Below are 27,408 nucleotides of genomic sequence, written 5' to 3'. Positions count from 1 at the left end.
TGTATGAGGTTCTGCAGTGCTTGTATATAGGGTGAAACAGATGGAGGTATTTGTGGTGTTCCTCTGGGTACCAGCTCATATGGGAGTAGAGCGGAATGAGGAGGTGGATGTTATCACCAAGCAGCCTCTCAAACATCCTAATGTTGAGATGGAATTAATCAGTAAAGCAGAAGCCAAGGGGTTTTAATAAGAACAGTGGTTAAAAACAAATGGCAAGAGTTGTGGAACAGGGAGAGAAAGGGAAGACACACGGATAAAACCCAGGAAAGGGGAGGTCCTCAGGCCGAGAGAGAATGGAGGAACGTGTATTCTCAAGGCTGAGACTGGAACACACAAGGCTCAATAGTACATTGAAATTGGTGGGGACACATCTGTGTGTGTGTGTGTGTCCGTGTGTCCGTGTGTGTGTGTGTGTGTGTGTGTGTGTGTGTGTGTGTGTGTGTGTGTGTGTGTGTGTGTGTGTGTGTGTGTGTGTGTGTGTGTGTGTGTGTGTGTGACTGTCAAGAGGAGATGAAGACAGTGAAACATGTTCTATTTCAGTGCCAGAAATATGTAAGAGAAAGGGGGCGATTGTTATTTGATTTGAAGAGTAATGAAGAGTCCGGATTAAGTGAACTGCTGGGGACGTCTTCAGGGGAGGTAGTGTTTATGTATTTCGTTTCGTTGGGGAGACGAGAATATCGGGTAGGATTATTAGAACTTCACTGTCTCTGGTCCACACTCCACACCAGTTGGTGGCGGTAATGCAGCTTTAAAATGGTTGCCAACCGCCATATAAAACCCACAGATGAAGAAATACTGTACACTGTCTTTGGTTCAAGGTTTGATTTCGGTGACAGCGCTCCGCTCTATCGGGTTTTGAGAGCTTGGAATACGGTTACTGAGGCGGACAGCCCCGCTGTAGAGAGCCAAGATGATGAACATGTGGAAAGTCCGGGAATTGGTTGATAAAGCGTAAGTATTCTCACTCTATCCGAGCTAAACTCTTGAGTGTACCTATTTGAAAGAGACACGTACCCAACACTTTGACGTCACGTAGCAGCAGGAAGCTAGTTAGCTTCAATAGAAAGTTGTGACAATCAAACACAGGACAAATTCAACTTTTTTGCCATTCGACTATATTCCCATTTTAATCTCGTCTTGAACTATCCGACGAGCGATTGATAACTCAACTTTCTAGCCGCGTTTACTGCCTTAGAAAGTTGAGATGGCTAACGTTAGCTAGTTAGCTAATTACCTAGAGTAAATTATGCTGGGTTAAAAACAAATGGGAATTCGGATTATCTCCATCTTTTGTGTGTTCAAAACAAATGGGAACAGGGAAAAACGAGCTCCGACTGGGAAAATCGATTAACGGGAACTCGATTCATCTCGGGCCTCTTTCTAGAGCTCCGACTTTTCGACCTGAAGATCACTGACGCCATGATTTGACGTCATGATTTGACCTCATATTTTCAGAGTTCCCATTGGCCAATGTTTAACGTTGTCTTGGGTCTTTTTTCTTATCAGCCACTTGTCAGTTATTTTTTGGGGTTAGCTAACTAACTGAACTAGGTAGTTAGCCAGATCAAAAAACACACGTATGCTTATGTGAGGGTACATTTGTTTGTAATTGTAGCTACTGTTAGTTGTGGCAAAGGCCTTGAATGCTAACTCGATATATTCTGACAATCCAACTTCCGGGTGTGAAAGTATCTAGCATAACAACCAGAACATTTAGATTTTCTCATGTCACAGGTCTATCAAAGCTGCCACAGCTCAGTTGACTTGACTATAATGTATTCGTTTTTGTTGCTGATTTTAGGAGTATAGGATGATCCAAGTAAACCTAGAACACCTGGATAACTCTCATCTTCTGCCTAGCTACCTGTATACTTATTATAAACTGGGTGGTTCGAGCCCTGGATGCTGATTTGGCTTACAGCTGTGGTATACCACGGGTATAACAAAACATTTATTTTTACTGCTGTAATTACGTTGGCAACCAGTTTATAATAGCAAAAGGCACCGTGAGGGTTTGTGATATAAGGCCAATATACCACTGTTAAGGGCTGTATCCAGGCACTCTGCGTTGCATAGCGCTTAATTCAGACCATAGTCGTGGCATATTGACCATATACCACACCTCCTCGGGCCTCATTGCTTAAGTATACTATAGGCTAAATTATCAAAGCAACTACAATATATTTGACTGTAGTGTATGTCTGATATGGCCATATGGGCCTTTTGCATTTGCAAAATGGAGGTACCTTGCATGCAGAAGCAGAAAGGTGGAGCCCAGACCATGATCAACCACAGTGACTGTTGATACAGTACAAGACAGTGTTGTAATGTATGACTCTGTGATGAACAATGACTTGCTGAATGCAACAATAGTTTGCACAATTAAGAGGCAATGTCACGCTGCATACAGTTGCGTTGTGAAGACATTGCTGTCACTGCCCTATTAGCCAGAGTATCTGGATTCAAAATAAAGTTCATTATTTATTCATTTTAATTCACCTTTATTGAACCAGGTAGGCTAGTTGAGAACAAGTTCTCATTTACAACTGCGACCAGGCCAAGATAAAGCAAAGCAGTGTGACACAAACAACAGAGGATATGGGATAAACAAACGTACAGTCAATAATGCAATAGAAACATCTGTATACAGTGTGTGCAAATGAAGTAAGGAAGTTAGGCAATAGGCAGAGATTGAAACTAAAGTATTGCATGAATGGCTGAATGTTTCCACCTCTGAGTGAGAGCCACACCTGGTTTAACCGGCTTATTGTCGTCTTTTGTCCTCCTCTTGTATAATTTACTGTCCTAGTCCCTGCTGAGTAATGACCTGAGAGGCCATGCAACACACACGCACAGGCCTACTGTAGAGCTATGGGAAGTAGTGGGATTGCGCAATCTCCACTTCAAAGATTTAACGGTTGGTTTGGCAAGCTGTGGCAACAGCAGGAGCACACAGTTCCTGTCCAAGAATGCATTCCTGCTAAAAGTCAAGTCCCCTCTGCTAGTCTCCCCTACTGGGTGACCTCTTCAGAGAGAGAGGGGGGGGCAGAGGTACAGTGAGAGGGTCAGGAAGAGAAAGAGCAAGCAGGAAGAGGACTAGGCTTTGCGTTGTAATGGGTGAAGGAAGTAGAGTTGGGACTCCGTTTCCTCCCTGTTGTATTGAAGTCAGTGGTTTTAGTGTGTTGTAGAGGACCCGGGCCTTGTTTCCCAGTTGTATTGAAGTCAGTGGTTTTAGTGTGCTGCTGTGTTGTAGAAGACCCGGGCCTTGTTTCCCAGTTGCAATGTAACTTAAGCATTACAATGATCATACCTGATGAGTCATTATTTATGAGACAACTTTTTAAGTGTTTCCCAAACACGCACGTAGAGAGAACGGTCACTAAGTGTGTCACTAAACCATGTGTTGATACTAATAGGATCCAAAGAACTGCACTTCTCTCTGATCAGATTTCTCCATTCAAATGTTACCTTAACATTCAAATTATTGCACAATACTGATGACGGATCAGCTCCTAGAGAGATATTACCACCTATGGCTGCAAATACACTATTGAGGTAACTTATTATGCTTACCCAATAATAATTAATTAAATGACAGATTGGGCACATGTTGTCACACACAACACATTGAGGCAAAATATTTGACAGTAGCTTAGTTGCAAAATGGGAACTCATTTAATTGAACATGAAATGGCCATTATAACCCCATGTAGCCTCTCTTTTAATGAAGTCTTCTTGGATTTCATTTGAAGCATCATATTATCCTTCTCTTGTTTGCAAAAACAATTGCAAATACTTTTGCAACTTTGTAGTCAACTTTGTTCTGACCTAGATTCTATGTTTTGCGGAGGTGTTCTGTGAATAAAGTACCTAACGATGCACTTTGGCTGCTCTACAATTGGTCTGGATCACTCATAAGATGTACAACGGTTTTTAAGAGCCATGTTACTAGCGAAAGCTCTGGGGAAACACCATGGCTACTAAAGACTCATCGTAAGAAGGTTCCAATTATCTGAACGCTATGAGAAATGAGGCCCAGAGTTCTAAGGGCCTTGAGTGGAGACGTTGTGAGTGAGTGGGCAACACCCATCAGTGTTGGTCTATTCCACAAAAGCAACATGGAATCTCCTTGAAAGGCTGTCTGAATACTGGCTCACTGTGGAGGATATCTAGAGGCCTAAAACTGAATGAAGAAACTGGCAATTCTTGTTTCCAAGTCCTCCCGGCGGTCACATGGACAAATTGATACAATACTGAATAAATAGTCCTAAAGACTTTATTTGGACTTGTCATAGGAGGAAGGAAATGGGTGTGTGTGCATAAGACAGACTTGCAATGAAACAGAAGCCTTTGCCATATTGTGTGATTTTACACACACACACACACACACACACACACACCTGCATACTCACACAGAGAAGATCAGAGGCTTCCATTTGATCAAGTTGATAATGTGAGCCAGAGGTAGTTCTCTCCTCTCAGTAGACTTGCTTAGCTGTCTTGTGTAAGTGCTTGGCTATATCACTCCCTCTGTATGGTAGTGCCTGTGGCGTCACCCATGCGAACATGACGGTATTAATGATCCTATTGATTCCCGGTCAGGGAACACACTTTTACTCATTGTGTATTTATTATTACTTCTATTGTTTACGTGTTTTATTTCTCTATTTTCTTTCTCTCTCTCTGCATTGTTGAGAAGTGTAACAAATCATATTTGATTATGAAGTTGCATGTGTCGTGTCTTTGGCTATGCCGGATTAAGTGATATGACATGCTATTCTATAAAATAATTTCTCCGTAATTAATATTCCTGATTGAGCTAATCATGTAAATGTAATTAGCTAGAGAGTCGGGGCACCACTAAATAATATTTATAGAGCTGTTATCTTTCGAATAAACTCTTAAAGACCTAGGAATATTTTACATAAATAGCAGTCAATATTAATCGTCACCTTAATTCAGTCTCATCTGAAAGTTGTAAATTCTTGGTTATCTGCACGGACCCTGGCTAACAAGTTGAATCAGCAATACAAAATTGGGTTTAATTATTTATTTACTAAATACCTAACTAATCACACAGAATTACACATACACATAATTAATCAACTTGATTACAAATTACGTCATAAAGAAAAATGTCCCTAGCGGGCGGAACAGATATGACAGCTGGTTACACAAAAGGGGCTGGGTTTGAGTGAAAGAGCGGGAAGACTGAGGAACAAAGGGCGAAGCTGTGCTATCGTAAATACAATATCTTATGCATTCTAAATTACCGCCCATTTGGAAAAGGAAAATGGAATAAATATTTACTCTGAGCTGCGCTTCGGTAGGTTGATGGAAGACCGTGTTGCCAAAGTCCTTTGAAGAATGTCTCTGGTGGTCAATTGGATACGTTGTAGTAACGTCGTTGTGTGATAGACGGGATACTCTGTCTGTTCCTTCCTAACCCTCGTTTGCAGCGGCTGTTGCTAACTCAACGGCTAGGAGGTATCACTTCTGTATTGAATAAGAGTTCAGAGTTCATACCATTTGCAACCAAAGCTCACGCTGATATTGGCTTCATTCTATAGTTATTATCTGAACCATTCTGACATCGGACCGTCGTCCTCACATCCTTGGAACAGGAGGTTATATTGTCGTCAAGGCTTTATATAGGAAGGGAGATGTGCATGTTTGACAAGTTTTATAGCCCATGTCCCTTCACAGGGGCGGGCCACTGATTGAGCAGAGCCCTAACCTTATGAAAACCCAATTCTCACATTTTAGAAGCTAAAATCACATTCCATCCCATCACAAATAATTTCATATTCAAACATTTCAATTGAACAACAATTTCATGTGAATCCGATAACTCTGATGTGTAGACTTTTCACTGTAGAGTTTGTCACCTTATCATTGATGAGAATGTCTCAGATGACAACCGCACTGACATCATATTCATTAAGTACCACCACGTATGTTCAATTGTTCGGATTACCAGAATATAGTTCATTTCCCCCCACCTTCTGATGTTCTCAGAATCTCTATGTTAACCAAGGGGTTTTGCCAATGTAACATCAGAAGGGTAGAGAGAGAACAGGGGGGAAGTGGTATTTATGACTGTCATAAACCTACCCCCAGGCCAACGTCATGACACATGCAAATATGGCATTATGGTAATCCAGTCACACAAGGCACAGAGAGGGAAACCAATATTGTATAACTACAGAATTGGGCTGGATAGTACACACAATGTAGTCTAAACTCTTTGAAACATAGTGAAAAAGCTTTATATAGGCCTGTATCCCCAAGCAGACATGCTACAGTCTATAACTGAACAACTCACAGGCTATTTGAATGGCCGTTTGCACCAACTAGCTGTTTCCCAGTCTTTTAGAGCCATGCTATTTACAACTCTGATTACAACATTACAACCGTCACTGTCAACTACAATACTTTAGGCTCTGACTCCAGAACCTCGCAGGGTGTGTCCTCTCCTCTCAGCTGTGTGTCAATGCTGCTCTGTCTGTCTGACAGTGAGGGGAAGGGAGCCGGGGGTGATGATGTGGCAGGGCCCAGTGAGAGGAGGGGCCCCTTTACCTGCTCTATGCCTTCAGCCCTCTGCAATGCTAAGTCTATGCACCTTCTCCTAGCTCTGGGTAGAAGTTGTAGGGACAGATCCAAGATCAGCTTACCCTCTCTAAATTAAAACTTTAGCCATAAGGGAGGGAAAAACTGACAGACTTTACTGCCTCCTGCGTCTTACTCCGTGGGGTTGTGTCTGAGCTGAGTCGGGCTCCGTGGGGTTGTGTCTGAGCTGAGTCGGGCTCCGTGGGGGTTGTGTCCTGAGCTGAGTCGGGCTCCGTGGGGGTTGTGTCCTGAGCTGAGTCGGGCTCCGTGGGGGTGTGTCCTGAGCTGAGTCGGGCTCCGTGGGGGTTGTGTCCTGAGCTGAGTCGGGCTCCGTGGGGGTTGTGTCCTGAGCTGAGTCGGGCTCCGTGGGGGTTGTGTCCTGAGCTGAGTCGGGCTTCGTGGGGGTTGTGTCCTGAGCTGAGTCGGGCTCCGTGGGGGTTGTGTCCTGAGCTGAGTCGGGCTCCGTGGGGGTTGTGTCCTGAGCTGAGTCGGGCTCCGTGGGGGTTGTGTCCTGAGCTGAGTCGGGCTCCGTGGGGGTTGTGTCCTGAGCTGAGTCGGGCTCCGTGGGGGTTGTGTCCTGAGCTGAGAGGAAGTCCGTATATACTGTAGAGGTCGACCGATTATGATTTTTCAACGCCGATACCGATTAATCGGCCGATTTTAAATTATATTTATTTATTTATTGCTCAAAAAAATAAAGGGAACACTTAAACAACACAATGTAACTCCAAGTCAATCACACTTCTGTGAAATCAAACTGTCCACTTAGGATGCAACACTGAATGACAAATTTCACATGTTGTTCTGCAAATGGAATAGACAACAGGTGGAAATTATAGGCAATTAGCAAGACACCCCCAATAAAGGAGTGGTTCTGCAGGTGGTGACCACTTCTCAGTTCCTATGCTTCCTGGCTGATGTTTTGGTCACTTTTGAATGCTGGCGGTGCTTTCACTCTAGTGGTAGTATGAGAAGGAGTCTACAACCCACACAAGTGGCTCAGGTAGTGCAGCTCATCCAGGATGGCACATCAATGCGAGCTGTGGCAAGAAGGTTTGCTATGTCTGTCAGCGTAGTGTCCAGAGCATGGAGGCGCTACCAGGAGACAGGCCAGTACATCAGGAGACGTGGAGGAGGTCGTAGGAGGGCAACAACCCAGCAGCAGGACCGCTACCTCCGCCTTTGTGCAAGGAGGAGCAGGGGGAGCACTGCCAGAGCCCTGCAAAATGACCTCCAGCAGGCCACAAATGTGCATGTGTCTGCTCAAACGGTCAGAAACAGACTCCATGAGGGTGGTATGAGGGCCCGACGTCCACAGGTGGGGGATGTGCTTACAGCCCAACACCGTGCAGGACGTTTGGCATTTGCCAGAGAACACCAAGATTAGCAAATTCGCCACTGGCGCCCTGTGCTCTTCACAGATGAAAGCAGGTTCACACTGAGCACGTGACCGAGTCTGGAGACGCCGTGGAGAACGTTCTGCTGCCTGCAACATCCTCCAGCATGACCGGTTTGGCGGTGGGTCAGTCATGGTGTGGGGTGGCATTTCTTTGGGGGGCCGCACAGCCCTCCATGTGCTCGCCAGAGGTAGCCTGACTGCCATTAGGTACCGAGATGAGATCCTCAGACCCCTTGTGTGGGGGGCCCTGGGTTCCTCCTAATGCAAGACAATGCTAGACCTCATGTGGCTGGAGTGTGTCAGCAGTTCCTGCAAGAGGAAGGCATTGATGCTATGGACTGGCCCACCCGTTCCCCAGACCTGAATCCAATTGAGCACATCTGGGACATCATGTCTCTCTCTATCCACCAATGCCACGTTGCACCACAGACTGTCCAGGAGTTGGAGGATGCTTTAGTCCAGGTCTGGGAGGAGATCCCTCAGGAGACCATCCGCCACCTCATCAGGAGCATGCCCAGGCGTTGTAGGGAGGTCATACAGGCACGTGGAGGCCACACACACTACTGAGCCTCATTTTGACTTGTTTTAAGGACATTACATCAAAGTTGGATCAGCCTGTAGTGTGGTTTTCCACTTTAATTTTGAGTGTGACTCCAAATCCAGACCTCCATGGGTTGATAAATTTGATTTCCATTGATAATTTGTGTGCTTTTGTTGTCAGCACATTCAACTATGTAAAGAAAAAAGTATTTAATAAGAATATTTCATTCATTCAGATCTAGGATGTGTTATTTTAGTGTTCCCTTTATTTTTTTTTAGCTATATATATATATATATGTGTGTGTGTGTGTGTGTGTGTGTGTGTGTGTGTAATAATGACAACAATACTGAATTAACACTTATTTTAACTTAATACATCAATAAAATCAATTTAGGCTCAAGTAGATAATGAAACATGTTAAATTTGGTTTAAATAATGCAAAAACAAAGTGTTGGAGAAAGTAAAAGTGCAATATGTGCCATGTAAGAAAGCTAATGTTTCAGTTCCTTGCTCAGAACATGAGAACATATGAAAGCTGGTGGTTCCTTTTAACATGAGTCTTCAATATTCCCAGGTAAGAAGTTTTAGGTTGTAGTTATTATAGGACTACTTCTCTCTATACCATTTGTATTTCATTAACATTTGACTATTGGAAGTTCTTATAAGCACTTTAGTATTGCCAGTGTAACAGTATAGCCTCCGTCCCGCTCCTCAGTCCTCCCTGGGTTCGAACCAGCAACACAACGACAACAGCCACCACATCGAAGCAGCGTTACCCATGCAGAGCAAGGGAAACAACCACCCCAAGGCTCAGAGCGAGTGAAGTTTGAAATGCTATTAGCGCGCGCTAACTAGCCAGCCATTTCACTTCGGTCACACCAGCCTCATCTCGGGAGTTGATAGGTTTGAAGTCATAAACAGCGCAATGCTTGACGCACAACGAAGAGCTGCTGGCAAAACGCATGAAAGTGCTGTTTGAATGAATGTTTACGTGCCTGCTTCTGCCTACCACCGCTCAGTCAGATACTTAGATACTTGTATGCTCTGTCAGATTATATGCAACACAGGACACGCTAGGTAATATCATCAACCATGTGTCGTTAACTAGTGATTATGATAAGTTTAATGCTAGCTAGCAACTTACCTTGGCTTACTGCATTTGTGTAACAGGAGTGTGGAGTGCAACGAGAGAGAGGCAGATTGTTATTGCGTTGGACTAGTTAACTGTAAGGTTGCAAGATTGAATGCCCTGAGCTGACAAGGTGAAAATCTGTCGTTCTGCCCCTGAATGAGGCAGTTAACCCACCGTTCCTAGACTGTCATTGAAAATAAGAACGTGTTCTTAACTGTCTTGCCTCGTTAAATAAAGGTGTAAAAAAAAATGGGGCCCAAAAATACCGATTTCCGATTGTTGTGAAAACTTGAAATCGGCCCTATTTAAATCGGTCGACCTCTATACTGTGGATGATCTTTGTTCTGGGTAACTGTAGGCCTATTGTAGCCTATGCTAGGCCTCAGCCTGTGTTGAATATTGGTGCTCGATCTAGGCCTATTTCTCTGTGGTTTGCTTTCATAGTTAGGCTACAAAATGAACTGCATTCCGTTGCTGCAGCTGTCCTTGATTGGTAACGCTCATGCTTAGTGGAGTTTTTCAGGTCACTAAACCTGCTTGACCTTAAGTTTCTTGCGCATGGAGGGTGTGGGTGTTGTGGAGGGTGTGGTGGTGGGTAATAACTGATTCTGCCTGTTGCAGCTTGTGTGTGTTTACACATTTACATAGAAGCCTGGAGAACCAGTAGAACTGTATAGTATACACTATAGTCAGTCTCTATGGACCATAGGTATAGCAGAGACATGGATACGACGCTGCTTGAGGCGACCCACCCTTCATTCACCTTCATCACGACCACACCTACGTTTTCTCTCAGTGTCTCTGTCTTGGTCTGCCTGTCTGTCTGGTTAAGAGCGTTGGGCCAGTAAGCGAAAGGTCGGTAGGTCGGTGAATCCCTGAGCCGACCTTCAGCAAATCTACTCTGCTCTCTCTTCTGTCTCCTCTGCTCTCTCTTCTGTCCCCTTTACTCTGCTCTCTCTCCTGTCCCCTTTGCTCTGCTCTCTCTTCTGTCCCCTTTACTATGCTCTCTCTCCTGTCCCCTTTACTCTGCTCTCTCTCCTGTCCCCTTTACTCTGCTCTCTCTCCTGTCCCCTCTCCTGCCAAACAGGTTTTCCCTGACTGCGACGATTTTCATAGTGTACACACACACACACACACACACACACACACACACACACACACACACAGAGAGTATTTCTGTCCCGTGTCAGTTGTTGTGTTGACCTTTGACTTTCTCAGAGAGAGATTGGTTATGGTATAATCATTTAATATAATATGTCATTTAGAAGACAGTTTTACCCATCAACGTATGGGTGTCCCCAGCGGGCATCGAACCCACTATCCTTGGAGTAGCACGCGTCATGCTCTACCAACTGAGCCACACAGGACCACGTTATATCATGAGGGTTATTTGACTCTGTGTTCCTTGAGAAACAGGAGGAATGAACAGTTTAATGTAAATAGAGGCTGTGTGTCTTGACCGTTACCATAAATAGGCTGTCCAAAGCTAGGTCTGGGGGGCCTCGGTCTGGGGGGCCTCGGTCTAGGGCGCCTTTACTGTTAAGACAATATGTATTTTTAAAAAAAATAAAATTTAACTCTTGAGGGCAAACCCTCCTTTGTCTCCTGTTTAACATCATTATTTTCATAAGAGTCATATCTCTTACCTTTACCTCCCCCTGTAGAACCAATGTGGTGATGAACTACTCGGAGGTGGAGACTAAGGTGAGGGAGGCCACCAACGATGACCCCTGGGGACCTTCAGGACAGCAGATGGCAGAGATTTCCAGGTAGGGGCGCTGTTCACACACACATTAGATTGCAACAACTTTTATACAGTATCTGCAATGGTCTACTTGGATTGAATCATGTTGCCATGTAGACTGACTCCTGTACACCTCTTGCTCTGTGTGTGTCTCTTTCTCTCTCTCTTTCTCTCTCTCTTTCTCTCTCTCTTTCTCTCTTTCTCTCTCTCGTTCTTTCTCTCTTTCTCTCTCTCTCTCTTTCTCTCTCTTTCTCTCTCTTTCTCTCTTTTTCTTTCTCTCTCTTTCTCTCTTTTTCTTTCTCTCTCTCTCTTTCTCTCTCTCTTTCTCTTTCTCTCTCTCGTTCTTTCTCTCTCTCTCTCTTTCTCTCTTTCTCTCTCTTTCTCTCTTTTTCTTTCTCTCTCTCTCTTTCTCTCTCTCTTTTTCTTTCTGTCTCTCTCTCTCTTTTTCTTTCTCTGTCTTTCTCTGTCTTTCTCTGTCTTTCTCTCTCTTTCTCTCTCTTTCTCTCTCTTTCTCTCTCTTTCTCTCTCTTTCTCTCTCTCTCTCCCTCTCCTCAGATGTACGTTTATGTATGAGCAGTTTCCTGAGGTGATAAACATGCTTTGGAACAGGATGCTCCGGGACAACAAGAAGAACTGGAGAAGGGTCTACAAGGTCAGAGAGGAGCTATAACCAGTCAAGCATGACAACCTGTCATCGTCTGGTAAAAAGCATGAGCTGACCCACACCCCAAAATGTTTGTAGAGCTGCTGAATAAACTGTAGAAAGACAAAGTAAGTCACTCCCTGTATATACACTTAGTGGACAAAACATTAGGAACACCTTCCTAATATTGAGTTGCACTGCCCCCTTTTGCCCTCAGAACAGCCTCAATTTGTTGATGCATGGACTCTGCATGGACTCTACATTGTTGACTCCAATGCTACCCACAGTTGTCAAGTTGGCTGGATGTCCTTTACCCGGCTGACCAATCTTGATACACACAGGAAACTGTATGTCAGCGTTGCAGTTCTTGACACACTCAAAGCGGTGCACCCGGCACCTTCTACCAAACCCCGTTCTTTTCTTCTTGCCCATTCACCCTCTGAATGGCACACACACACAACCCATGTCCTACCATGCCTTTCTAAGGTCTTCGAAAGCCAAGTCAACAAGCAGATTACCGACCATTTCGAATCTCACCATACCTTCTCTGCTATGTAATCTGGTTTCAGAGCTGGTCATGGGTGCACCTCAGCCACACTCAAGGTCCTAAATGATATCTTAACCGCCATCGCTAAGAAACATTACTGTGCAGCCGTATTCATTGATCTGGCCAATGCTTTCGACTCTGTCAATCACCACATCCTCATCGGCAGACTCGACAGCCTTGGTTTCTCAAATGATTGCCTCGCCTGGTTCACCAACTACTTCTCTGAAAGAGTTCAGTGTGTCTAATCGGAGGGTCTGCTGTCCGGACCTCTGGCAGTCTCTATGGGGGTGCCACAGTGTTCAATTCTTGGACCGACTCTCTTCTCTGTATACATCAATGAGGTCGCTCTTGCTGCTGGTGAGTCTCTGATCCACCTCTACGCAGACGACACCATTCTGTATACTTCTGGCCCTTCTTTGGACACTGTGTTAACAACCCTCCAGATGAGCTTCAATGCCATACAACTCTCCTTCCGTGGCCTCCAATTGCTCTTAAATACAAGTAAAACTAAATGCATGCTCTTCAACCGATCGCTACCTGTACCTACCCGCCTGTCCAACATTACTACTCTGGACGGCTCTGACTTAGAATACGTGGACAACTACAAATACTTAGGTGTCTGGTTAGACTGTAAACTCTCCTTCCAGACCCATATCAAACATCTCCAATCCGAAGTTAAATCTAGAATTGGCTTCCTATTTCGCAACAAAGCATCCTTCACTCATGCTGCCAAACATACCCTTGTAAAACTGACCATCCTACCAATCCTCGACTTTGGCGATGTAATTTACAAAATAGCCTCCAATACCCTACTCAACAAATTGGATGCAGTCTATCACAGTGCAATCCGTTTTGTCACCAAAGCCCCATATACTACCCACCACTGCGACCTGTACACTCTCGTTGGCTGGCCCTCGCTTCATACTCGTCGCCAAACCCACTGGCTCCATGTCATCTACAAGACCCTGCTAGGTAAAGTCCCCCCTTATCTCAGCTCACTGGTCACCATAGCATCTCCCACCTGTAGCACACGCTCTAGCAGGTATATCTCTCTAGTCACCCCCAAAACCAATTCTTTCTTTGGCCGCCTCTCCTTCCAGTTCTCTGCTGCCAATGACTGGAACGAACTATAAAAATCTCTGAAACTGGAAACACTTATCTCCCTCACTAGCTTTAAGCAACAACTGTCAGAGCAGCTCACAGATTACTGCACCTGTACATAGCCCACCTATAATTTAGCCCTATCAACTACCTCTTTCCCTACTGTATTTAATTAATTTATTTATTTTGCTCCTTTGCACCCCATTATTTTTATTTCTACTTTGCACATTCTCCCATTGCAAATCTACCATTCCAGTGTTTTACTTGCTATATTGTATCTACTTTGCCACCATGGCCTTTTTGCCTTTACCTCCCTTATCTCACCTCATTTGCTCAGATCGTATATAGACTTGTTTATACTGTACTATTGACTGTATGTCTGTTTTACTCCATGTGTAACTCTGTGTCGTTGTATGTGTCGAACTGCTTTGCTTTATCTTGGCCAGGTCGCAATTGTAAATGAGAACTTGTTCTCAACTTGCCTACCTGGTTAAATAAAGGTTAAATAAATAAATAAATAAAAATGTCCCAAAGCTTAAACATCCTTCTGTAACCTGGCTCCTCCCCTTCATCTGTAACCTGGCTCCTCCCCTTCATCTGTAACCTGGCTCCTCCCCTTCAAGTGACATCAATAAGGGATGATGGTTTTCACCTGGATGGTCTTTCATGAAAAGAGCAGGTGTTCCTAATGTTTTTCTCCCAACATTGTAATGGGTAAACCTTGGTTAGGTTGGCAGCATAGTGTGACTTCCTTTCTTTTTACAACCAAGATATAACCCATGGATATTCAACTCCAGACCTCGAGGGCTGAGGTCTGCTCTCCCAGTCTCTGTTGTTGCCTCAGATCATCAGAAACGATTGAGACTATGACCTGTCATAATAATGACAGAGGGGCCATCATAAGCAGGTCTAATAATAGTTTTCCATCTCTTCTCCCCCAGTCTCTGCTGTTGTTGTCCCACCTCATCAGGAACGGTTCAGAGAGAGTTGTCACCAGCGCCAGAGAACACATCTACGACCTACGATCTCTAGAGAGCTACCACTTCGTAGGCAAGTAATCTCTCTGGCTGACACTATAGAAACAGAATCCCTACTCTATGGCTGTCTCTCTCTGTTGACTGTAGTGTAGAATCTGTGTTAAATGTTAAGGCTTGTGGCCTGTCCTCAGTACACCAGTGTGCGAGTTTGTAATGAAATGTTAGTTTAGAACCAAACAAAAGGGCCAGTGTTCAGTCGATGTTGTAGCATTCAGGAAGAGCTGGTGCACTAAGAACCGCTTAAACCACAACCAGCTCCACCACACACTGCTCTGCCCTATAGCAGACAAAGTGAAAGGTAAATCTCTCCCCTTACCACCATTTAGCCTTGTGAACCCAGACTGATAAGCTGTTTTACACATTTGTATTTATTTTATTCACACAGTACTGTGGACACTTCTTCTACATTTTGTCTTCTCGAAACATGTTGTCCCACCTGACATTCTGATTACACTGATCAGCTTCCTACACGTTGAGAAGACGTGTTTTATAGGGGAATGGAACACTAACAGCTTGCCAATAACCTTCAGCTACCTCGCCCTCTGTGTAGATGAGAACGGTAAGGACCAGGGAGTGAACGTGCGTCAGAAGGTGAAGGAGATGGTGGATCTAATCCAGGATGATGATAGACTGAGAGAGGAGAGGAAGAAGGCAAAGAAGAACAAAGACAAATACATTGGAGTGTCCTCTGACAGTATTGGGGGAGGGTTCAGCAGATACAGTAAGTCCTCTGACAGTATGGGGGGAGGGTTCAGCAGATACAGTAAGTCCTCTGACAGTATTGGGGGAGGGTTCAGCAGATACAGTAAGTCCTCTGACAGTATTGGGGGAGGGTTCAGCAGATACAGTAAGTCCTCTGACAGTATTGGGGGAGGGTTCAGCAGATACAGTAAGTCCTCTGACAGTATTGGGGGAGGGTTCAGCAGATACAGTAAGTCCTCTGACAGTATTGGGGGAGGGTTCAGCAGATACAGTAAGTCCTCTGACAGTATTGGGGGAGGGTTCAGCAGATACAGTAAGTCCTCTGACAGCATGGGGGGAGGGTTCAGCAGATACAGTAAGTCCTCTGACAGCGTGGGGGGAGGGTTCAGCAGATACAGTAAGTCCTCTGACAGCATGGGGGGAGGGTTCAGCACATACAGTAAGTCCTCTGACAGTATGGGGGGAGGGTTCAGCAGATACAGTAAGTCCTCTGACAGCATGGGGGGAGGGTTCAGCAGATACAGTAAGTCCTCTGACAGTATTGGGGGAGGGTTCAGCAGATACAGTCAGTCCTCTGACAGTATGGGGGGAGGGTTCAGCAGATACAGTAAGTCCTCTGACAGTATTGGGGGAGGGTTCAGCAGATACAGTAAGTCAATCTAGAACACAAACACTCACTCACACATACAGGGCATTCGGAAAGTATTTAGCTCCCTTGACTTTTTCCACATTTTGTTAAGTTACAGCCTTATTCTAAAATTGATTATACGTTGGAGTGTCTTCTGTTCTTATTGGCCTCTAACACAAACTCACCGTTCCCTCACTCTTTCTCTCTGTCTATTCCCCCCGGCCCCCCAGCGGGTGATCGCTATGACTCCAGCAGCTCTGGCGGTAACGAGGGAAGCAGCAGAGGGAAGTGGGATGAGGACTGGAAGAGAGACCAAGGCCAGTTCCCCTTCAGTGAGAAACTGGGGGAGATCAGTGATAAGATCGGCAGCACCATCGATGACACAATCAACAAGTTCAGGAAGCAGAGCAGAGACGATTCACCAGACCGATTCAGGTTAGGAAAGAGACGACTCACCAGACGTGATTCAGGTTAGGAGAGAGAAGAGTTCCACTGGGTGAGATTGAGAGAAAGAGGAAGGAAATTAATGACTCAAATAGAGAGGGGGGGGGGCCGTACTGAGGTACAGGGAGAAGTTAGAGCTACCCGCTGTCCTCCTCATATCATATTAAAGAATGTTAGAGCTACCTGCTGTCCTCCTCATATCACATTACAGAATGCTAGAGCTACCTGCTGTCCTCCTCATATCACATTACAGAATGTTAGAGCTACCCGCTGTCCTCCTCATATCACATTACAGAATGTTAGAGCTACCCGCTGTCCTCCTCATATCACATTACAGAATGTTAGAGCTACCCGCTGTCCTCCTCATATCACATTACAGAATGTTAGAGCTACCCGCTGTCCTCCTCATATCACATTACAGAATGTTAGAGCTACCCGCTGTCGTCCTCATATCACATTACAGAATGTTAGAGCTACCCGCTGTCCTCCTCATATCACATTACAGAATGTTAGAGCTACCCGCTGTCGTCCTCATATCATATTACAGAATGTTAGAGCTACCCGCTGTCCTCCTCATATCACATTACAGAATGTTAGAGCTACCCGCTGTCCTCCTCATATCATATTACAGAATGTTAGAGCTACCCGCTGTCGTCCTCATATCACATTACAGAATGTTAGAGCTACCCGCTGTCGTCCTCATATCATATTACAGAATGTTAGAGCTACCCGCTGTCGTCCTCATATCACATTACAGAATGTTAGAGCTACCCGCTGTCCTCCTCATATCACATTACAGAATGTTAGAGCTACCCGCTGTCCTCCTCATATCACATTACAGAATGTTAGAGCTACCCGCTGTCCTCCTCATATCACATTACAGAATGTTAGAGCTACCTGCTGTCGTCCTCATATCATATTACAGAATGTTAGAGCTACCCACTGTCCTCATATCACATTACAGAATGTCAACATCCTGATGTTCTGTCATACTTTAGTCACACTATTTGAATTGAACTATCCCCAAAACAAATTGTCGTCTTTTTCACCCGGTTTGCGTCCTCTGGTCTCGTAGTGACAACGAGGAGGAGCGAAGTCGCCCGTCACGGAACGGCCAGTCTGGGAGGTCGGTGTTCAAAGACGAGGAGGAAACCGTGACGACCAAGAGTGTCCAGATCGTTCAGGCAACAGAAACCACAGCAACCAGGAAGAGAGGCGGGATTCCATCCAAAACTGTGTCCCTGGGAGCCGCGGCCCACTACACAGGAGACAAAAGTCCCGATACCTCCGCCAAACAGGTGTGTGTGCATCCGTGCATATTCAGTCCACTCTAGCTTATTGCTGCTATCTGATGTGGACAGCGCAGTCTCACTCCCCGTCTCTCTACTCACATCTCTCCTCCTCTCTGTTCCAGACTCCGTCCGCAGCAGCACCTCAGCCCTCCAGTAGTGGTCTGGCTGACCTATTCATGGTAGATACAGGACCCAGCCAGCCTGCAGCAGCCACCGGTAACTACACACACTGAGAGGACATCATGGAGGGTTGGGGGGAGTGTGCGTGTAAGTGTAGTTACGGGACATCATGGAGGGTTGGGGGGGAAGTAGTGTAGTTACTGGACATCATGGAGGGTTGGGGGGGGTAGTGTAGGTACGGGACATCGTTGGGGGGGGGGTAGTGTAGGTACTGGACATCATGGAGGGTTGGGGGAGGGTAGTGTAGGTACTGGACATCATGGAGGGTTGGGGGGGTAGTGTAGTTACTGGACATCTTGGGGGGGTGGTAGTGTAGTTACGGGACATCATGGAGGGTTGGGGGGGTAGTGTAGTTACGGGACATCATGGAGGGTTGGGGGGGAGTAGTATAGTTACGGGACATCATGGAGGGTTGGGGGGTAGTGTAGTTACAGGATACCTTGGGGAGGGGGGGGGTAGTTACGGGACATCATGGGGGGGGGGGTAGTGTAGTTACGGGACATCTGGGGGGGGGGGGGGTAGTTACGGGACATCATGGAGGGTTGGGGGGAGGTAGTGTAGTTACGGGACATCTGGGGGGGTAGTTACGGGACATCTTGGAGGGTTGGGGGGAAGTAGTTTAGTTACGGGACATCTTGGGGGGGGGGGTAGTTACGGGACATCTTGGGGGGGGGGTAGTTACGGGACATCTTGGGGGGGGGGTAGTGTAGTTACGGGACATCTTGGGGGGGGGGGTAGTGTAGTTACGGGACATCTTGGGGGGGGGGGTAGTGTAGTTACAGGATACCTTGGGGGGGTTAGTTACAGGACATCTTGGAGGGTTGGGGGGGGTAGTGTAGTTACGGGACATCTTGGCGGGGGTAGTGTAGTTACGGGACATCTTGGGGGGGGGGGGTAGTTACGGGACATCTTGGGGGGGGGGGGTAGTGTAGTTACAGGATACCTTGGGGGGGGGGGGGGGGTTAGTTACGGGACATCTTGGAGGGTTGGGGGGGGGGGTAGTGTAGTTACGGGACATCTTGGGGGGGTAGTGTAGTTACGGGACATCTTGGGGGGTAGTGTAGTTACGGGACATCTTGGGGGGGTAGTGTAGTTACGGGACATTTTGGGGAGGGGGGGTAGTGTTGTTATGGGACATTTTGGGGAGGGGGGTAGTGTTGTTATGGGACATTTTGGGGGGGGTAGTGTAGTTACGGGATACCTTGGGGGGGGTAGTGTAGTTACGGGACATCTTGGGGGGGGTAGTGTAGTTACGGGACATCTGGGGGGGGTAGTGTAGTTACAGGATACCTTGGGGGGGTTAGTTACAGGACATCTTGGAGGGTTGGGGGGGGGGGGGGGTAGTGTAGTTACGGGACATCTTGGCGGGGGTAGTGTAGTTACGGGACATCTTGGGGAGGGGGGTAGTGTAGTTACGGGACATCTTGGCGGGGGTAGTGTAGTTACGGGACATTTTGGGGGTAGTGTAGTTACGGGCAATCGTGTGTGGGGGGGTAGTGTAGTTACGGGACATCTTGGGGGGTAGTGTAGTTACGGGCAATCGTGTGTGGGGGGGTAGTGTAGTTACGGGACATCTTGGGGGGTAGTGTAGTTACGGGACATCGTGTGTGGGGGGGGTAGTGTAGTTACGGGACATCTTGGGGGGTAGTGTTATGGGACATTTTGGGGAGGGGGGGGTAGTGTAGTTACGGGACATCTTGGGGGGTAGTGTAGTTACGGGACATCTTGGGGAGGGGGGTAGTGTAGTTACGGGACATCTTGGGGGGTAGTGTTGTTATGGGACATTTTGGGGAGGGGGGGTAGTGTCGTTACGGGGCATCTTGGGGGGTAGTGTAGTTACGGGACATCTTGGGGGGTAGTGTAGTTACGGGACATCGTGTGTGGGGGGGTAGTGTAGTTACGGGACATCGTGTGTGGGGGGGTAGTGTAGTTACGGGACATCTTGGGGGGTAGTGTAGTTACGGGACATCGTGTGTGGGGGGGTAGTGTAGTTACGGGACATCTTGGGGGGTGTTGTAGTTACGGGACATCTTGGGGGGTAGTGTAGTTACGGGACATCATGTGTGGGGGGGTAGTGTAGTTACGGGACATCTTGGGGGGTGTTGTAGTTACGGGACATCTTGGGGGGTAGTGTAGTTACGGGACATCGTGTGTGGGGGGGTAGTGTAGTTACGGGACATCTTGGGGGGGTGTTGTAGTTACGGGACATCTTGGGGGGTGTTGTAGTTACGGGACATCTTGGGGGGTAGTGTAGTTACGGGACATCATGTGTGGGGGGGTAGTGTAGTTACGGGACATCTTGGGGGGTAGTGTAGTTACGGGACATCGTGTGTGGGGGGGTAGTGTAGTTACGGGACATCTTGGGGGGTAGTGTAGTTACGGGACATCGTGTGTGGGGGGGTAGTGTAGTTACGGGACATCTTGGGGGGTAGTGTTATGGGACATTTTGGGGAGGGGGGGTAGTGTAGTTACGGGACATCTTGGGGGGTAGTGTAGTTACTGGACATTGTGTGTGGGGGGGTAGTGTAGTTACGGGACATCTTGGAGGGTTGGGGGGGGGGGGTAGTGTAGTTACGGGACATCTTGGGGGGTAGTGTTATGGGACATTTTGGGGAGGGGGGGTAGTGTAGTTACGGGACATCTTGGGGGGTAGTGTAGTTACTGGACATTGTGTGTGGGGGGGTGGGGGGGTCGATGTTTCATGGTCACTTTTATAAATGTTTACGTACTGTTTTACTCATTTCATATGTATATACTGTACTCTTGTCAATGCCACTCCGACATTGCTCACCCTATTATTTATATATTTCTTAGTTATTTGATTTTTGGATTTGTGTGTTAGATATTACTGCACTGTTGGAGCTAGGAACACAAGCCTTTGGCTACACCTGCAATAACATCTGTTAAATATGTGACCAATACAAATCAAATGGTATGTCTCTTTCCAGACCTGATCGGAGGATTTGCTGACTTTTCTTCTCCTGCTGCCTCTGTCGGCCTCTCCACAGTACCTGGTGAGTTTAAAGCACTAGAATATTCCGAGAGATGGAGGGGAGGAGGTCTGGCCATGAGGAGCCTGCTAACGTCTGTGTGTGAGAGAGAGATTTAAGTCCACTATAACCTTATTCCTCTCTTTGCTCCTCCAGCCTCTAGTGGGAACAGTGATTTTGGGGACTGGAATGCTTTCCCTGACGGCCAGGCCCCCGTCCCCACCCCTTTCGCCCAGCCTCTGGCCCCTAGCAACACTGACCTGTTTGGGGCTCTGGCTCCCAGCTCTGCCCTGGCTCCCAGCTCTGCCCTGGCACCCAGCTCTGCCCTGGCTCCCAGCTCTGCCCTGGCTCCAGCCTCAGCTGACCTGTTTGATCTGATGGGTCCGGTCCAGACTCAGTCTCTCTCTGCCTCTCAGAGCCTCACCTTCAATATGACCAGCACACAGAACGTGACCAGTACCATGCCACATTCCACATCACTGGTAAGAATATAGGACAGACATGGTTCACACAAACAGTAAATTCATTCATATTGTAAATTGTCCATATTGTGCCTGATGCACTGTTAAGGAAAGGAGTGACAGTAACTGCTGTGGTTGAGAGGGACAAAAACACACATTGAGAAGGAACCAGTTTTAGTTAGAAAACCATTCAATCTAATAGGAGGATGTGTTTACATAGATATTTGCAGGTTAAAAACCTGACCTACTTTAAAAAATACAAGCTTAGTTTTGCAGATGACTCAAACCTGCCCCTTCCCAACCTGTTCATTCTGGTTAGATGGGGTGTGTTTTCATGTAGATTACTATAGAGACTGTAGTTCAACCTTCATATGTCACCATTATATACGGTGCCTTGCGAAAGTATTCGGCCCCCTTGAACTTTGCGACCTTTTGCCACATTTCAGGCTTCAAACATAAAGATATAAAACTGTGTTTTTTTGTGAAGAATCAACAACAAGTGGGACACAATCATGAAGTGGAACGACATTTATTGGATATTTCAAACTTTTTTAACAAATCAAAAACTGAAAAATTGGGCGTGCAAAATTATTCAGCCCCCTTAAGTTAATACTTTGTAGCGCCACCTTTTGCTGCGATTACAGCTGTAAGTCGCTTGGGGTATGTCTCTATCAGTTTTGCACATCGAAAGACTGAACATTTTTCACATTCCTCCTTGCAAAACAGCTTGAGCTCAGTGAGGTTGGATGGAGAACATTTGTGAACAGCAGTTTTCAGTTCTTTCCACAGATTCTCGATTGGATTCAGGTCTGGACTTTGACTTGGCCATTCTAACACCTGGATATATTTATTTTTGAACCATTCCATTGTAGATTTTGCTTTATGTTTTGGATCATTGTCTTGTTGGAAGACAAATCTCCGTCCCAGTCTCAGGTCTTTTGCAGACTCCCTCAGGTTTTCTTCCAGAATGGTCCTGTATTTGGCTCCATCCATCTTCCCATCAATTTTAACCATCTTCCCTGTCCCTGCTGAAGAAAAGCAGGCCCAAACCATGATGCTGCCACCACCATGTTTGACAGTGGGGATGGTGTATTCAGGGTGATGAGCTGTGTTGCTTTTACGCCAAACATAACGTTTTGCATTGTTGCCAAAAAGTTCAATTTTGGTTTCATCTGACCAGAGCACCTTCTTCCACATGTTTGGTGTGTCTCCCAGGTGGCTTGTGGCAAACTTTAAACAACACTTTTTATGGATATCTTTAAGAAATGGCTTTCTTCTTGCCACTCTTCCATAAAGTCCAGATTTGTGCAATATACGACTGATTGTTGTCCTATGGACAGAGTCTCCCACCTCAGCTGTAGATCTCTGCAGTTCATCCAGAGTGATCATGGGCCTCTTGGCTGCATCTCTGATCAGTCTTCTCCTTGTATGAGCTGAAAGTTTAGAGGGACGGCCAGGTCTTGGTAGATTTGCAGTGGTCTGATACTCCTTCCATTTCAATATTATCGCTTGCACAGTGCTCCTTGGGATGTTTAAAGCTTGGGAAATCTTTTTGTATCCAAATCTGGCTTTAAACTTCTTCACAACAGTATCTCGGACCTGCCTGGTGTGTTCCTTGTTCTTCATGATGCTCTCTGCGCTTTTAACGGACCTCTGAGACTATCACAGTGCAGGTGCATTTATACGGACACTTGATTACACACAGGTGGATTGTATTTATCATCATTAGTCATTTAGGTCAACATTGGATCATTCAGAGATCCTCACTGAACTTCTGGAGAGAGTTTGCTGCACTGAAAGTAAAGGGGCTGAATAATTTTGCACGCCCAATTTTTCAGTTTTTGATTTGTTAAAAAAGTTTGAAATATCCAATAAATGTCGTTCCACTTCATGATTGTGTCCCACTTGTTGTTGATTCTTCACAAAAAAATACAGTTTTATATCTTTATGTTTGAAGCCTGAAATGTGGCAAAAGGTCGCAAAGTTCAAGGGGGCCGAATACTTTCGCAAGGCACTGTATGTCCTTCGCATTACTATCTATTGGAACTTGCTACCAAATTCTCTCTCCCCCTCTCTCTCTCCCCCTCTCTCTCTCTTCTCTCCCCCTCTCTCCTCTCTCCCCCTCTTTCTCTCTCTCTTTCTCTCTCAGCCCTTCCAGGTGATGAGCGGTCCGTTGCAGCCCCAGCAGCAAGTCATGCTGGGTACCCAGGGTTCCATGGGGTCAGCGATCCCCTCCACATGGTCTGACTCCTCGGTCAACATCAGTCTGGACTTCCTGGCACCCGGCGTGCAGCCTCCCAAACCCGCCCAGCCCACCCTCAAAACCCTCCAAGGTGAGCCTACAGGGTATAGACTGAGAGAAATAGTACTGTGTTTATCTGGAGGGGGTTCAAAACGCTGCTGAATGTCTGTTGACCGAAACGTTGGTTTGAGATCCATTCAACTGTTTGTGGAGTATCCAAGATCCTCAGCGTGTGGGACTTTCTTCCTTTTAATCAGGATTAAAGACAATTCAAAAGGCTTTAGGTTCAGTCAGAATGGAATAGAAGGATGCTTGGGGACACTTGTGGAGTGTGTGTGAACCTGTGTGTGTGAGGTCATGCTGTCTTCTGACTCCACTTCTTCCTGTTTCTGTTTTCTAGGAGTCCAGCCCCTCCCACCTGTCAACATGCTCTCGCAGGGATTCGCCGGCATGGGCCTCGCCCCCTCCCCCATCAGAACCCCTACAACTCCCATGATGTACCCCGGTGCTGGGATGGGCATTGCCCCCAGCCAGGGCATGATGGCAATGGGCATGGCCCCCAGCCAGGGCATGATGGGAATGGGCATGAACATGGGTGCTATGCCCCAGGCTAACATGACCATGGGCATGAGGATGCCAGCCATGTCTATGGGTTCTGGCATGGTACAGCAGCAGCCCAAGCAAGGAGTGGACGCCTTCGCGGATTTCGGCAACTTCAGGAAGTGAGGGAAGAGGTGACGTGAAGGAGAGGGGTGTTTCTGTTTTTCTCTCCAACAGACTGTCCATGAAGGATTGTAAAGAGCTGCAAACAAAGAGTACTTGAATGTTGTCAAATATCAAATACTGACTGCCACCCCTCCACTTCCTGTTTCTTTCCTTTAAGTGATATATAGAGACATGAATATACACGATTGTATGCATCTTTTAATCAGTTGGAACTTGCAATCAAGTACCTTTTTAGAGTGTATTCAGTCCAGTAATGGTTGTGTGCTGTTCAGGTTTGAATCGGAGAGAACAACTGAGAGCAAAAAAACACGGTGCCAGAATAATGCGGAGATTTTTCACTTTAAAATGTATACCAAACAAAAACCAATGATTGCAAAGTTAAACAACCCATACAACTCTATGCACAAGGTCGGCTTTTAAACTTGTATGGTTTGTTTAACTTCTCAATAATGTTTTTTTGTTTGTATTGCTTTTTAAAGCACCATTCTGTTACCATGGAATTGTCCAGGTGAAACTTCAAGAGAATGTCAGTGGGGGTTTTGCTTTACTTAACCAATTAATTGTCCAGAGTAGCAAAAATCTAGTTTTATATGATAATCCCACCCCAATAACTCCCCATCCACCTCTTTTAGAATGTCCGGTTCTCTCGACCTGTCCCTTCCCTACAACTGTAAATATTACTGGTGCGACAGACAAATAAATTATTGAGTACTTGATTATGATATGATGATGCCGTGAAGAGGTGGGTGTCAATTGGACGGAACCAGATGTCAATCAAGACGTTGCTATGGCACGCTACATTGCCACGGAGCCGGTCTTTAATACCTACTTTAAACAACAGCGTTCCACACTCCAAATGTGGAGTTTCTGTTCAATATTAGATTTAACAGATCAATCAATCGTTTATTGATGGATGGATTTAATAAGTGAATGAATGAGATGATTGAAAGTTGTTAATTGAAGAAGCTGTGGTAACAATAACACAGATCTCCTTTGTGGCCTTTCTTATGGGTATATATTTTTTAAAGAAATATAATCTTTTTTTTCTCCTTGCATCCAAATAAGATGATCAGTAGATGTAGGAACAACCTGGTAGGCTGTGTTCTTTAAGTACTGCACATGGTGCCTGTGAGACAGAGGCCTTTTCCCTTCATTATAACTTACAGGAGACAGACGGAGAGACGATACAACTATAGTGTTCATGACAGTTACTGTTAGGAGTCTACAGCACAGTATGTATGTGTGGTTCTTACTGCTCCCTCTGTCCCCTGGGACCCTCGTGGAATAGGGGGGGAAGATGTCCCTAGATGCTGATCTTGGTTCAGTTTTGCGTTTCCCTCCACTAATGGTTTAGGTTAGGATTGGGGGTGGGGAAGCTGATCCTAGCTCTGTACTTAGGGGATAATTCACCCCGGAGTGGATCTCTGAAGGAGAGGTTTCTGACAGTGCAGGTCTAGGAGAGGATTTCTCTTGTTTTTTTTTGGGGGGGGGGGGGGGGGGGGGATCGCTGACCCACTTTATAGTGCACTACTTCTGACCAGAGCCCATAGGACTCGGGTCAAAAGTAGTGCACTATATAGGAAATGGGTACATGTGGAACAAGGTCAGCGAGTACCTCACATGTAAACTAGACTCCTCTGTTTCAGAGCTATGTCCTCTTCCAGGAGTTCGGGTCAATTCCATTTCAATTCTGGAAGTACACTGAAATTTAAGTTTTCTTCAATGCTTTTCATGAGGAAAATGTTGAATGTAGTTTTACTTTCTAAATGGAATTGACCCCAACCCTGCACAGATGAAAACACAGTAGCCTTCTGTCTGAGCTGAGGCTTCACCTGCTGGAAGTGACCAAAATGTAGCAACTCTTGTTTGTTTTTCTAAGAGATGATGTCCTTAGGGGGTTGTGTTTTATTCTTTCGTTGGTTTATTTTTTTTCTACTTATTACAATTTGCTCTGAGATCTTCTGTAATGTGGTATTGTTACATAAAATAAAAACACTAGTTTATGCAAATGTATAACAAGAAAAAGTGCGGCATCACCAACGAAAAGAGTCCTGAGAAAATGTTTTCCTTTGATTTGATTGTCCCATGATCCTTTTATCTACGGCATTAAAACAGTTGATTACAGTTTTCTAACGAAGTGTTTATTTCACTTAATACCAATTTCGTGGCAACTTTTAGATGGAACCTGCTGAGACAGACACACACACAGTGCAGCCCTACAGAGACATACAGTGCAGCCCTACAGAGACACACAGCCAGTGGGATTGAATAGATCAGATTGAGGTATAAGAAGTGCAGACTAATTAAACCCAGATACTGTAGGACAATGGCTTGTCTCAGACAAAGTTTGATCAATTAACAGATCCTTCACGGCTCTAAAATATTATGGAAATTCTTTGGTAGCCTCTAGTTTAGAGGCATGAAGCAGAAACTACACAGAAGCAATGACATGCAGTTAGATCATGCTGTTTAATGTGGGCATTAAAGAATAAAACAATCTGAAATGTCTAGACACAAGATTTGCAGCTTAGTGCCATCTGCAATCTGAATGTTCCCCGTCTCCATTATTCATAACACACATATGAGGTCTTCTGAGATCAGACCACGCTGCCATTTGTGCTCTAGCTGACAGAAAAGCAAGATAATGGGACAAACAGTAGGCTTTCCTCTTTTTAGAGGCAATGTGTTATCTGGAGTTGGCAGGCTGGGCATAGCATCAATGACATTTATATGGGTTTTCTGCATTGATGCAGTTGTTTTGAGATTATAATCTGCATATTTATAAGAAAAATGTAACGAAATTCATTGGGTTAGGTGATCATTTTGATCCTCACTATATCAGGATAATGTGAAATTATATTTCTCTTTAGTTATATGAATACTTTTAGACTTGTTTTTCACATTTCAAATGACTCAAATGTCTTAGAATGAGTCTACACTGCCCTCTGGTGGTTATTTACAGTGGTGCACTCCATGCCTGCATTCCA

General features: G+C 45.7%; 1 protein-coding gene across 3 annotated transcripts; it reads left to right on the top strand.

The window, feature by feature from the left end:
• Positions 1 to 780: 780 nt before the first annotated feature.
• Positions 781 to 26,567, top strand: LOC110504610 (clathrin interactor 1). 3 transcript variants are annotated; one of them, XM_036969885.1, is made up of 12 exons: positions 781 to 954; positions 11,349 to 11,453; positions 11,984 to 12,080; positions 14,661 to 14,769; positions 15,307 to 15,477; positions 16,317 to 16,521; positions 17,606 to 17,828; positions 17,945 to 18,038; positions 20,951 to 21,016; positions 21,149 to 21,474; positions 23,603 to 23,786; positions 24,096 to 26,548. In XM_036969885.1, the coding sequence occupies exons 1-12, from the start codon at positions 914 to 916 to the stop codon at positions 24,419 to 24,421; spliced, it is 1,947 nt and encodes a 648-aa protein (XP_036825780.1). In that variant the 5' UTR covers positions 781 to 913; the 3' UTR covers positions 24,422 to 26,548. The 3 variants fall into 3 exon arrangements, with proteins under 3 accessions (XP_036825780.1, XP_036825781.1, XP_036825782.1); XM_036969886.1 differs by lacking the exons at positions 781 to 954; positions 11,349 to 11,453; positions 11,984 to 12,080; positions 14,661 to 14,769; positions 15,307 to 15,477 and adding an exon at positions 15,484 to 15,939 and having other exon boundaries at positions 24,096 to 26,567; XM_036969887.1 differs by lacking the exons at positions 781 to 954; positions 11,349 to 11,453; positions 11,984 to 12,080; positions 14,661 to 14,769; positions 15,307 to 15,477 and adding an exon at positions 15,948 to 16,107 and having other exon boundaries at positions 24,096 to 26,567.
• Positions 26,568 to 27,408: the final 841 nt, after the last annotated feature.

This window comes from Oncorhynchus mykiss, chromosome 31, assembly GCF_013265735.2.
Source record: "Oncorhynchus mykiss isolate Arlee chromosome 31, USDA_OmykA_1.1, whole genome shotgun sequence".
Taxonomy (NCBI): Eukaryota; Metazoa; Chordata; class Actinopteri; order Salmoniformes; family Salmonidae; genus Oncorhynchus; species Oncorhynchus mykiss.
Note: the sequence above shows the minus strand (reverse complement) of the source record. Positions and strands in the feature narration are given on the sequence as shown.